Source organism: Zalophus californianus, chromosome 6, assembly GCF_009762305.2.
Source record: "Zalophus californianus isolate mZalCal1 chromosome 6, mZalCal1.pri.v2, whole genome shotgun sequence".
Classification (NCBI taxonomy): Eukaryota; Metazoa; Chordata; class Mammalia; order Carnivora; family Otariidae; genus Zalophus; species Zalophus californianus.
This window is the reverse complement of record NC_045600.1, coordinates 77058466-77072534: the sequence shown is the minus strand read 5'-3', so window position 1 is coordinate 77072534 and position 14069 is coordinate 77058466. Positions and strand designations below refer to the sequence as shown.

At 43.9% G+C, this 14069-nt stretch overlaps 1 protein-coding gene across 4 annotated transcripts in view; it reads left to right on the top strand.

Moving 5' to 3' along the window:
* SCG5 (secretogranin V) overlaps window positions 1–13067 on the top strand; it is a 55925-nt gene extending 42858 nt beyond the window's left edge. The window contains exons 4-6 of one of the 4 annotated variants that reach the window (XM_027572674.2): window positions 1294–1403; window positions 8521–8574; window positions 12515–13067. In XM_027572674.2, the coding sequence (XP_027428475.1) occupies window positions 1294–1403; window positions 8521–8574; window positions 12515–12610 (260 nt within the window). In that variant the 3' untranslated portion in view covers window positions 12611–13067. Of the gene's footprint in view, window positions 1–1290; window positions 1404–8520; window positions 8575–12514 lie in introns of all 4 variants that reach the window. The other 3 variants (XM_027572673.2, XM_027572676.2, XM_027572675.2) reach the window with 3 other exon arrangements.
* Window positions 13068–14069: the final 1002 nt, after the last annotated feature.

Sequence of the window (14069 nt, the reverse complement as noted above, 5' to 3'; positions counted from 1 at the left end):
GCTTCAGAGCAGGCTCAAGAGACCGAACTATCTGGCTGGTTCTTGTGGACTCCTTTTAGCATTGACTTTGAGGCCTCATTATCCCTTTGCAAAAGGACTCTCTTTCCTCCCTCCCCAGCCCCATGCAAAATTCACACCCCCTCCTCTGCCGCCCACCCTTTGAAGCTATTGTCTAAAAGCACATTAGAGACAGAAAAAAGGGACTTAATTTCAGAGCCTCACCTCCTGTAATGATAGGGCTTAGGTCAAAGCAACAGCCAAGTGGGATAACCATTCTTGGGTTTGACTGAAAGACAAGCTTATTTCAAAGAGCTGTCAGAGTATCATTGTCATTTAAAAAGAGATGCTGGGAAAGGAACTAAAGCAGAGTGAACCTATTATGTGCAAGGTGTTCTGTGTGTGATCATCTCTTTCTCACTGCTACCCAGTCAGGTAAGTCCTTGATTCTGCCCCTCTCGTAGATGAATGGGTTTAGAGAGACAGAGTTAATCTTCCCGAGGAATTAAGACCATCTGTCACTTACAAGCTAGGACGGGAACCGAGTGCTGGTCCGTCTGACTCCAAGCTGCCGCCATCACCACGATAACACACCTCAATATTGTCTGGTGATGTTGTCATTCTTATATAAGGGGCCTTCTCCAAGAAGCTGAAATTGTTTCTATGGAGCTCACCCAAGAGAAAACACCATGAGTCATGTGGAATTGAAGTATACTAGTTAAGGAACGATTTGCTCTTATAACAGATAAAAATGATAGTGGTAACACAATATAAGGTTATTTATCGCTCACGTGAGGTCCTGCCAGAGGTGGGTGAGGGTGTGGCAGGGGCGGGTGGTTCAGCCACCCAAAGTGCCATCTTTCCTCTTGACCTGCGACAGTCCCAGTTGCCCTGATTGGCAGCATGTAGCAGGCAGAGCAGCCGATGAGGTGGAGGGTGGGTGGGAGCGGGGATCATATCAGAGGTTTCTATGGGCCAGGCCTGGAAATGGAATACATCACTTGTGCCCACATTCCACTGGCACACACTCAGCCATATGACTCCACCTGATTGCAGGGCAAGGCTGGGAAATTAGCTGTGTACCGAGGGGGCAAGGGAAGTGGGTTTGGCGAGTAGCCAGCCAGTCTCTGCCACAGGTGCGAGGAGGAGTGAGAGCTTGGGACTAGCAGATTCCAGAGTGACTGATGTGGACAGATGCTTACCTTGGGATTTCCGGTTGTTTTGGAATAAATTCACTCTTAGAATAACAATAGATGCCTGGGCCATTCCTCAAAAGCCTTTTGCTGTTTGCAGTAGATGACGGATGTCTAGAGAACACCCCCGACACAGCAGAGTTCAGTCGAGAATTCCAGTTGCACCAGCACCTCTTTGATCCAGAACATGACTATCCAGGCTTGGGCAAGTGGGTAAGTCCAATCTGAATGACTAGTAGATCTTACACTCTGATACTCTGAAGGTACTGATGGCAGGGATGAGCAATGCGGGTGGGGTGAGAGAAGAAAAATTGCTTGGAAGCTGATTTTTCAGGAATCTCTGGTTGAGAGGGAATTCAAGTAATTACCAAACCACATGCATGTCTAGGATGCAAGATACCAACCCATCCCAAGAGTCAGTGACCTAAACCCATCTCAGCAACTGAAGTCTCCAAAGACTTCGATTCTGATCTCCTCCAGAGCCTGTGTTATAACACATACTAAAGTCTTGCCAGGGTTTCACAAAGGTCATATAGGAAGTATATGGGCTGTTTTTGTTGTTGTTGTTGTTGTTGTTGTTTTTATTTTTTGGTAAAAAAGGATACTGAAAAAATTTGGAAATTATCTCTCTAGACTGAGGGAGATGATCTCTGTGGGACCAAGGAAAAATGATGTCAGAAACTTAGAAATGGGTGCCTGGGTGGCTCAGTCCATTGAGCGTCTGACTCTTGGTTTTGGCTCAGGTCTCAGGGTGGTAAGATTGAGCCCTGCATCAGGCTCTGCACTCAGCGTGGAGTCTGCTTGAGATTCTCTGCCTCTCCCACTCATGCTCTCTCTTTCTCTCTCTAAAATATGTAAATCTTAAAAAAAAAAGTTTAGAAACAGACATATGTAATTCTGCTCCATGGAAAGAGAAGCAAAATTCCAAACTGTGGAGCAGTGAACTTGCTGTCAGTACAAGGCAAGAATCTCTGTCCGTTAAAGAAATTGTAGGCACTTAGAAAGAGAAATCACCACCATTTGGCATATGTTTGTTAAAAACAAGTTTTGTCAATCTGACTATACTCTTCTACTTGCCGGTATTATTCATTTACTTGTCACATTGATGAGGGAAATGGAGTGACAATTGGTGCATTTGGACCTCAGCAAAATACTTGATGAGCTCTTTCATGATCTCCTCTTGGAATAAGTGGGGAGATGCAGCCTCGGCAAGAGAACCTCACCAAAAGGGAGCTTGTGAAAAAGTCCATGTCCATAGGGAGAGAGACCTCACATGGTATTCTGCATGGCTTGGCGCTATCCCACTCCACATCTTTAGAAATGTTTGTAATAGAAAATATAGGACACGTACTTATCAGCTTCTCAAAAGATGACACAAAGTTAGAAGGGAGAGCACTGAATGACAAGAGTCGGGACTCAAGAAGATCCCAACAGGCTCGGACAATGAGTCAAAGAAGATCAAACTGAATGGACACATCTATGCCCCTGTGGTCGGCCCTATGTAATCAAATGCAAAAGCCCCGTGAGAAAAGTGAGAAAGTACTAAGAAGTGTTAATTCATGTGTAAGTAGCTGGTCAGTACATCTGTGGCATGAGTGAATGAGCGGATATTCCTGCCTAAGCCTTTCTAGAGTTATCGGTCCCTGCTCGGTTCATTGCTGGCAGCTGACGTTGCTTCCATCATTACTAGGGCCATCGTAGTCTTAGGACTAAAATCTCTCCCTTTCTTTTAGACTGTTTTAGAGAGAGATGCCTCTCCTCATGAATCACCACTTTCATTTTTCCATTACCTTGCTTTAACATTGCATTGAATTGATTCCCTCTACCCTTGACGTGGACACATTTCCCATCTTCAAACACCACAGCAGCTTTAATTGTGCTTCCTCCAAAATGCATTAATTCTATTTCTCTTCTTTTTCCTAAGTGGTTCTGTTAGGAAGACTTGGTTTATGGAGCCATTCTGAAGCCTCTAGCAGAATTTAAACATGTTGAATTCCATAGGCAAACATCTATAGGTTCTGGAATAGGAGACTGAACTCATGAAAGTCTTCTGTAAAAGAGGTTATTCTGGTGGCATATGGAAGGACGGGATAGAGAAAGAACAGACTAAGGGCAAGAAAAAAATATTTGAAGTAATTCCAGTTATGAAGGCCACGAATATAGTGGATTCATGTGAGCCTCACCAATGTGATGAGAACCTATGACATTTCAAAGGCAGCTGGGGAGCTGACTAGAACTGGTATATGGAGTAAATATAGCATGAGGAGGAAAGAAGAGCTATGCCAAGTTTACGGGAAACGGCATAACTTTTCCTCTGAGGGAAGTTTTTAAAGGATGGAGTGAAGAAGGGAGGGAGGTAGGAGGGAAAAAGGGGAGCAGAGAAGGTGGGACAGAGTAGGAGGTTACAGAGGAGCCCTGGGAAGGACTCCACAACAGAGGGGCAAAGTGTTGCCGAAGAAAAGCAAAGGCCAGGGTCAGCAAAGAACAAGGGGAAGATACGGAGCCTGCTTTGTTCCAGGCGCTGTGCTCGGTGCTTGATTTACAATTGTCTTCCCGACATGGGACTGGTCATGAGCTTACCACTTCGTGGTTGAGATGAAATGCATGAAAACACAATGAATCCAACGTAGCGCTGTCCAGCTTCATAGTCTAGCTATCCCGTGAGCACCACGGCAAAGAGGGAAGAGAAGGGGAGAAGAATACCCAAGATGGAGGCCTTGCACCACCAACTGAACAACGGCCCTCGAGGAAGTGGAAGGTACCCTGAAGAACTGGTAGGCTGGAAACGACCAGAAGGAAGCAGGAGAGAGACTGAGGGCAGAGAGCCCTTTTGAGGAAGCAAGAAAGATGGAAACTTCTCTCTTGGGAACTTTCCTTGCCTCCTCTTGAAAACCTGGACAGATTACTATTACAGATCAATGACCAGGAACAATGTGTACACACCTTTTATCATTTGTAATTATGTGTTTATTTAAACTTAAGTTTCTCTCGTTTATTTTCCCATTACCGCCTGGCAGTGAAACATGATTTGCTTGATCTTTTTTTTTTTTTTAAGAATTTATTTATTTGTCAGGGAGAGAGAGCGCGAGAGAGCACAAGCAGGGGGAGCAGCAGAGGGAGAGGGAGAAGCAGGCTCCTAGCTGAGCAAGGAGCCCGATGCAGACCTCGATCCCAGGACCCTGGGATCATGACCTGAGCCGAAGGCAGACGCTTAACCGACTAGGTGCCCCGATTTGCTTGATCTTCACATGGAAGTGTGAATTGAGTACAGTAGTCTTCCTTATCTGAGGGGAATTTGTTCCAAGACCCCCCGTGATTCCTGAAATTGCAGATAGTACCAAACCCTATGTATACTGTTTTTTCCTATACATACATGATAAAGTTGAATTTATAAATTAGGCACAGTAGGAAATTAACAACAGTAATTAATAATAAAATAGAGCAATTATCACAAGATACTGTAATAAAAGTTATATGAATGTGGTCTCTCTCTCTCAAAATATCTTTATTGCACCCATACTACCCTTCTTATGATGAGATGAAGTGAGGTGAATAATGTAGGCATTGTGATGTAACAGTAAGTGACCATATGTCAGAAGGAGGATCATCTGCTTCCAGACTGTGGTTGACCACCAGTAACTTAAAACCGTGGAAAGCAGAATCTCGGATAAAGGGGAATTGCTGTATGTCTTGCTTTTCTATGCTGGGGTTGAGAGGCCTTCCTCCCTGTTTATAGAGAATGATCGTCTCAAGCCTCTCCTAAGCTCAGCCGGATTGTAAGTTAACAAAGTAATGGTCTTGCACAAGAGAATGGCACACAACACCGTGATTCCTTATATGCTAATAACATTTGCCTGTTTTTGACATTAGCTGGAGCTCAGCTAGGTCTTTAGCAGTGATTCATATATTATAAATATCAGCGTCTGTCTTGTTTCCTGCATTACTTTCTCTTTGTTAATGCATCAAGAGACATTTGTTAAATGCACATCACATGCCCTCCAGGCCTTCTGTTAGATGACGGGAATGAAGATGAAGAGTAATAGTCATTGTATTTTATTATATGGTAGTAAATAGTAATATTTATTGAGCACCTACTGTGTGCTAGACATTATGCTAAAAACTGTACGTGAATTATCTGATTCGATCTGCCCATTCCGATCACTCCCATTTTACAGATGAGAAAATCCAGACTTAGGGGGTGTTGGGTAGCCTACCCAACACCACAGAGCTGATGATCAGCAGAGCTGGGATTTGAACTGGACCATCTGACTCCAGGAGTTCTTTAAAAACAGATTCCTTATTGTTTCGTGGCTCATGGCTCATAATGCATCCTATACAGGGGTCTCATCGAGTCCTGTCTAGGACTGGCTGCCTTTTGGACAGTGTGTGTGCTCCCAGCGTCAAGTGGCTATACGCACAGGCTGGCCACTGTAGGTATCAGTCGCCCCCTCCTTCACACAGTAACTGCTCACTGCTACTCAGGAAAAAGTTCTCTCGAAAAGCAAATGTTTCTCTTTTCCAAGTGCTTTTCATATCTTTTCATCAGCCCGTTGGGGTGAGTAGGGTCTCTTTCTTCCCCGGAAGCAGCTGATGACAGCCAGAGCCTGAGCCAAGAAAGAAATGGGGCAACAAGGACCCTCTCTGCCTTTCTTTGTCTTTCAGGACCTCAACCCTGCTAAAGAGTCACTTGGGGTTTGCCTCATGTTTCCATGTGATTAGCCTTGAGTTATGCCTTTCTGAGATGTTCCTCTTACTGTTGACATCAGGACACATGTGATGCCACTTTGTCCCAGATTTGGTAGTGACCTGGTCTAAGTGATGTCGCCAGGTTTCTCAAGTGTAAAATTACTGTTTTTTTCCCTTTTAAAGTAATAATCCATGGGGAGATACTTTCAGACTGTATACATGTTCTGTCCCCACTGAACTTGAGCCAACAATTTTAGTCTCCTTTGATGATACTCTCCAGAATCAATGATAACTATGGTAGTTGTCAAATGGTGATTTTCAACTCTCTTACTCATTCTACATTTATTGACTGGCATTCTACTCTAAGCAAGGGTCTCCCCTCTTCCCCCACTTATTCATTTATGTATTTAAAAACTGGTTTATTTCTTATAACTATGGATTTGTAGATTCCTATTATTACTTATTTTGGTGTTCAGACTGTCCTAGATTTAGCCAGTGGGAGTCTCCAAGCTGCCTTCTCTGTCCTTTTGACATGACTCACCACTTTCTGAGCACGTTCCTGCTTTATGGCACAATTAGATATTCCAGCTTCATTGATCCTCGTACTTTCCCTGCCCTGGCCCTGGAATCAGACATTCTCCAAGAAGTCTCCCTGGTTCCATTTAGGAATGGAATTTGAAACCAAGATCTGGGCAGTTGTCCAAAATCTTGATGGCACAATGGAAAGCCCTTTTTGTGAACTTGAACCTGCTACTCACATGGAAAACAGGCTCACCACTCCCCCATCCCCACCCCATCTACAGGGAATGGGTGTCAGGGGAGGGGGTTGCTTTCTTCTGGTTCCTTCCGTATACTTCTCTTACCCACCCTGTACCTAACAATCCTTGCCTTTAAATCCATTCAATAGCAGAGCTAGTCAGGAATGCCCCAGCCCCTTTCATGAAGGTGTGGGAAAGCATCATCCGGCTAATCCTAACCCTGGGTCTTAGACAAACCCAGGGACCATCTCTGAGAGGAAGACTTGCTAGACTTTTTGCACTTCTTTTTGAATGAAGGCTGTTCATTGGTATCATCTGCCCCACAACCTTCTAAAGGAGATGAAGGACAATGATGCTGCCTTCACCCTGCTGGTGGCACAGTGGAGCTCTGCCGTGGCGGAGGGGCTGCCCCACCCATCCTTCAGGCTCCAGGCCCCGTGCCCTCCCACCCACTCAGGCGGCAGATCCTGACGATGCACATGAAGAGCCTCTGTCCTGGCCCCCCATCTCCCAACCCCCTTCCCCGGCGTCGGCACAAGCTCCCAGACGTTCTCTGCCCAACAAGAGTTGTTACATCCATGGAGAGGCAACTACAGACGACAAGAATGAGCCTCACGGCGATGTGCTCATTCTTCTAGGGTGTGATCTGCACGTCTGCCTTTCCTCCCTTACAATATTAGAATGACCAGTTCCCCAAGTGAGCGGAGGGCTGAGGCTGCGGCCAGTACTGGCCTTTGCGGCAGTGGAGGCCCCTTCACTCCCCGGCGCCGGTCTCCCTGCATAGTTGAGGTTGGGCAAGAGATACACATTGTAAATTGTGGGTGGGGTAGATTTTAATGAACATGAAAATTATGAAGCTCATTCTTGGCATTTGTCATTTTCATTTCCAAATCTACCATTAAAAAAAAAAAAAGTCTCTAATCCAAACAGTTCAGAGGATAAAAGCGTTGTATAAACTTGTTTCTTAACAGAACTGTCATCTCTTAAAAAAAAAAACAACAGTGTCAGTATATTTTATTTAGAGTAAGATGAATCATCTCTTTTATACATTATTTCCCTTCTGATAAAAAAAAAAAAAACAACACAAATATGTCCCCCCAATGCCCCTTCTCCCGTTCTGCCTTCAGATTAAGTGTTCTGTCTTTTATAATCTCAGTAGAAGAGAAATCTGCAGAGCATGTGTCTGATATTCTAGAGCTCATTTAAGTCCACTATGTGTTTGAAATACAGCAATATGTGGAAACACTTATACAAACTGTGGTAACAGAGCCCGTTTTTTTTTCCCCCAACATAGCTTTCCTTCTGCCAAGAAGTTTTTGGCAGTTTTTAAAAGGTTCACTCTATTAAAAATGTTATAGACCAAATGGTTTTCCGATTGTCTTGACTGGGGGCACACACTGACTGAAGCCACAGGAGGAAAGGTCGCATAAGTCAGAAGGTCTCGTTTATTGACATAGAGGATTGTTATTAATAGTCAGACACTCCTCTAGAGAACAGTTTATGTGTAAAGCTCATAAAAAGGGAGTTGGGTACAAAAGTAAAACGAGATAAAACTGTTTGTTTTAAACAAAGGCTGTTCAAAGTGAGGAGCCGAGTTTCCAGTGCCCTGTGTGTTTTAGAATGCCGTATTTTCCTGTTTATATGATTGTTGGTGACACTGGGGTGCCTCGGGGCATTGCAGAGAACTTTATTAAAAGCTACACAACCACCAGCTTTTCTCTTGTGGTCTATCTTTCTGACACGACATTCCTTTCATCTAGCTTTGTTTCCAAAATATGCGTATGCAAATATCCAGGGGGACACACCAAGTATTGCTTCTAAAATAGACGCTCACCAAATTTGATCCATACTTGTGCATTTGTGTTTTCTTTTTCTCCCCATTCTAGAACAAGAAACTCCTTTATGAGAAGATGAAGGGAGGACAGACACGAAGGCGGAGGGTAACGTGTGGTGGGCTGGGCTGTTGGTGGGACGTCTGGAGCTTTCTGAGTGTAACTCACCCTCCATGGTCGGAAAATAGCTGAAGCCTCTCTTGTGCCATCCTGGGAGGGCACGACTGGGGTCTTGGGGAACGAGGGCCATGCCGTTGGTTCCTGCTATGGCTTGTCCACGATTTAGCGCATGGCTCTTAGCGGAGCCCCCCTTTGTGGAGATCCAGCCACCTCTACTGCGTTCGCGAAATGTGGATTGCATTCCTGCTCTGGGTGTGGGAATTCAGGGAGCACATGAGGGTGTCTTTCCTCAGAGGGGCTCTAGGCCACTGGGGGCAACTGCTCACACATTTGCACCAATTATATAAAAACACAAGACAGGAACAAGGAAGTGCTTGCTGAACTGCAAGCTCCAGGCAGTAATTTTGAAGGAATGTAGGGGTAAAAGATGAGATGACCAAACCTCATTCCTCCTACATACCTTTTTCTTCGCCTAGCCAACATGATGTACAGTCCACTAGATCTGTTATATTTGTCTGCTGGCGGGTGAATTTGCTGGCAGGCTTAGGTATTTACCATCTCAGGGCGGCCCCGGGTGGCACATTGGTCTGGGAGTCGTGCATGGAGCCGCTGTGGTGTTGCCTCTTGGAAAGCTGAATGTCAAGTTTGCTCTGAGTTTCCAGTGCATTTTATGGCCCCGAGGCTGAATCAGTGATCAGTGTCTGTTCTGATAATCCATGGGTGCCCTCGTGGACAGAGTGCCTGGCCCCCTGCCTTCTTTTTCTGATCAGGTGGAGGAGAAAGTTCAAGTCCTGTTCTTCCGCAGCGTAGTGCTGCCAGAGAGTAACCACATTAGTTAGATATACAAACCAAACCGTATACCCAAAGCCACTGACTTTATTTAGAACGGCAAGTTCCTGGATCCTGGCAACATCTGGGAATCTGGACAGTGGTAGTTGCGGCCGGCCTGCACGGTTCTGCCAAATCCGGTCAGGGTGCTTGAGGAGGTGTCGATTTTCTGGATGCAGCATTAATTGACGGCCCCCGCAACAGAAAGTTCCAAGCCCCTGTGCTGCCTAACAAGATACAAATGACGCGTGGCCAGTTTTCTATTGAGAAGCAAAGTTGTCTGGAAACAGATCTTCTTCCAGAGAGTTCACAGGGTTATTAGGGTTTTAATACAGTTTCCAGTGGCAAATGGTGGCAGAAAGGGTCCGAAGGGTATAATGTGGTCTTGAGAGAACATCAAGAAATTCTATTTCAGGAGCTCAGAATACACATAATTTACCAGTAAGATCGCTTGAATATCTCCCCGTGGCACAACAAGAACATTTCCAAATAAGACCAATGACCGACCCCAGATGAATAACTTAGCACGAAGCTTTAGTTTATTTCCTGGCTCACCATTCCTTCTGCCCTGACTTGGTTAATGACCGTGGGTCAGGCTTCAGGTCATTTTTCCATGAGACCCGTGATTACCAAAACTAAGAATTCTGGCTAGGACACATGTTATAAAGGATTGTACTTTGGCCTCAACTTCCTCCACATAGGAAAGGCTTAGAATTTATGAAAATAAGGGTCATTTTGACCCAGTGGTATCAAGTTCTTCTTATTCTCAGACAGCTACAAAAACTCATGGTCATGCCATAAATCCTGGCCTTCTCAGGACTGATGGGGAAACAGAACTTGCTTCAGGTGATGCTTCCACTTAATTGAAAGCCTCAGGTGAAGTTTCCACTTAATTGAAGACTTACTCACTTCCTCAAGTGCGCCAATCACCAAGGCTGTCTCCAGCGAAGCTCAGTATCTGCTGTGGATTTCTAAAGGACGTCAAAAGCAGGAATCTGATCCCAGTGTTTCTTCTAGTTATGAAATGGAAAAAATGTTCTCTCTGTAACCTAGCCAGTCTCTCTCACTCGGGAGAGAAGAGAAATATATAAGTGCCTTGAGTTTTTCAGAGGATAATTAAAACCAAGTATCATACTATTATTCCTCTTATGTATAGGATTCAATACTAATGAACATTTATCAAAAAAAGTTCAAGTGATTGTTCCCTCTGCTTCCTCATTAATTTACTTCCCCTGCCCTCCAATATTTGTCATTTTCTGGGTCTGGGCAGAAGGACTTGCTCCTGTGAAAGTCCGTTTACGAAGACGGATCCTCCCTGGAGTTACAACAGACTCCTAGGTGGTTTTTATGTAACTTTCTGTATTCGATCAAATCCAGTTGAATTCTGAGTTGCTTCATGAGTAAAAGGTCAATTTCCCATTAAATGATCACCTTTGCAAACTATAACTGTTAAGATGTATCTTGTTAATATTTGAAATCTACTATTTATTTTATTTAAAGGGTTTATCAACTTTTTATTCCCATACATTGTTAAGTATGAAAATATCATGCCCTTTTTAATATCTCAGAATTTTCAGAATAAATATTATTACTAAAAAACAACGAAGATATTTATGGTATTGAGTACACTATTTCAGTCTACACTTGCTTCACTTACCTGGAGATTCTAACATGACTCTCTGGAGTAAGCCAGGCCATTCTAGTGGACAATCTCTGATATAAAAAGTATTTTCGTTATTCTAAGTATTTTAAGGATGCCTTCCCAGCAAAGTACTGTGTTTTTCTGACATGTCCCTTTTCAGATATGAAGGCATTGCACACTTTGTAATTCTCAGCTTGTTTGTAATGCATTTTTGCTGGATGAGTAGGGCCTTTCATGATTCATGCTTTCAGCTGTGAGAATGTGGAAGGACATTTACAAATACTAAAGTCAGGGTCCATTTCTTTTGGAGAATGACCTGCTCACCCTTCAAAAGAGCCAAGGCAGACAGTGTCTCCTTGGCGAGAGAGACCCACCTGTGAACTGCCACCCTTCATTCACGGGGCCTTGGAATTGCTGATCATTTGTAACTGTAGCTTCTTCCTTATATTTTTGTTCAGTTACCGGAAGGTGACTTCAATAAACAAATATCTTCCAAAACTTTTGAAATTTTTTCTGCTTGCTAAATACTATGTTGTAAAGCTCCAATTACTAGTTCAAATCCAAACCTCAAAAAATAGAAATGTATTAGAGAAGGACTGGAAAAACCTTGACTCATTCAGAGGAGCAACAGGTAAAAGATTTCAGACTATGACGTCTTGAGTCAAGAATAAAGGCACCTTGTGTATAGCTTAGTTCTTTTCTTTAGCTTTTGAACTTGACTGAGGGAAGAATTCTAGGGCCGCTGATGAATCCTCTTGAGGTAGAACACTGGCATAGAACCAGTACAGCACCGGGATGTCCTATGACCAGTCTGCAGATGCTAATTCCCGCTTGGTCCTGCTCTGTTGTCTTCTTTAGAACATTCTTATAATTTAATGCATTTCCTATGCTCTCTCCCACTAAATAAGGCCATAGAATAATAATGTTATTTTGTATGGGGCTTGGTATCTAAGTAGTGAGAACTTATTAGCTGGTTCACTCTAAATCTTTGTACCAGAAAGCAGGAGGGAGACATAGTGCATCTGATAAAGAACTCTTTGGTTGCGTGAAAGACACAATTAGACACATCTGTCAGTCAGACACCGAGGTATTGAAGATGCAGTGGAGTAATCATTTGGTAGGTGGTAAGTACCACTGTTACCTTGTTTTTATTTTTTTATTTATTTTTTTTAAAGATTTTATTTATTTGACAGAGAGAGACACAGTGAGAGAGGGAACACAAGCAGGCAGAGTGGGAGAGGGAGAAGCAGGCTTCCCGCAGAGCAGGAAGCCCGATGTGGGACTCAATCCCAGGACCCTGGGATCATGACCTGAGCCGAAGGCAGATGTTTAATGACTGAGCCACCCAGGCGCCCCTTGTTTTTAAACCCATTAGGCCAGAAGCAATTCTCACTCACGTCTTTTGTGAGATGTCTGTATCTGATGTTCAGGTATAATACCAAACTATATTTTTTTCAGAGTGTCAATCCGTATCTACAAGGACAGAGACTGGACAATGTGGTTGCCAAGAAGTCGGTCCCCCATTTTTCAGATGAGGATAAGGACCCAGAATAAAGTGAAGAACCCACATCACCCGTTAGGCCTCAGTACTGCTTATGCGCACGTGTGATTAGAGCCCCTGTGAATGGCAGCATGTTTCTAATTTAGACGAGTACGGATGAAAAGCAGCTGTATTTTAATACTGCATTGTCCTTCACACTGACAGCTCTGCTCTCTACTACTTTTTTCTTTTTAAATGTGGATCTGCGATGAACATTAAAATTAAAGTGTATATATCAACAACAGCAAAAAGCAAGACTATGAATGAAATGTCCTCAGATATCTTGCAGTTTAAAATGGTGTTTCGGGCTGCACTCTTTTGGCAAAGTCTGTAAAAAGCTGGCATTTGATTTTGATTATGTAGTTCACCCAGCCCTTGGGCGTTGTTACACATCAGTAAAGAAGATTTTACTCAAGAGGAGGAACGGACACATTTCACTTGGCTACATCTTAATAAATGTGTATGCAAGCACTGGTGTGTGAAGCTTTTTATTTAGAGCATTATAAAAACAATTTATTTGCTTACTAGAACAGACTCACAAATATGATCTTATCTGATCTTAACACTAATACAGTGAAGTAAATGGGGGCTGGCACCATATCTCCATTTTAAAATGGCAGGACCGAGACCCCTGGCTTCCATGAAAAGCTGGAACTGGTACCATCAGTACCTGGTGATTGAAGTCTTTGACTTTGAGTTATTGTGTTTATTCAGCAAATATCGGGTTTCTGCCCCATGCCAGGCACAGGGCTGGGCTCTGTGGGCACATCGGGGACTCAGGCTGATACCACAAATGTCCCCAGGCCACAGAGCCTACAATCCAGGTCACAAAGCAGCTCTTGGGGAGCAGAGAGTAGGTCAGTCAGCTCCCCTCTGCTTTTAAAGGGTGGAGCAGCAGGTGCAGGCGTGCGCTCCCCAGACTGTTTTTTGTTTTTTAAAGATTATTTATTTATTTATTTGAGAGAGAGAGAGAGCACAAACAGAAGCAGGCTCCCCGCTGAGCAGGGAGCCCGAAGCGGGGCTCGATCCCAGGACCCTGAGATCATGACCTGAGCCGAAGGCAGACGCTTAACGACTGAGCCACCCAGGCGCCCCTAGAGTGTTCTGTTTTCCTGATTGGACCTTGCCTGATAGAGTCATCCATCGGGGGAATCAAGAATCAAGTACTGTGAGAAAAATTTAGAACGACCAAGGTGGAGAACAGATAGGATGGTACTTCTTGATCGTTCATGTGAATATGATTCACTTGGGGATATTGTTAAAAATGCACACTCTGATGCAGTAGATCCAGGATAGGCCTTAGATTTTGCATTTATTTTAAGTTTCTAGGTGATGCTGATGCTACTGGTCCATGAACAACATCTGAGTAGCACAGAAATAGGGGAGTAGGGAAAGATAAATGGAAGTGGGTGAACTGCACCGAGAGACCAGCTTAACTTAGTCTGAATTTATAAGGACGCTGTCAGCATTGCC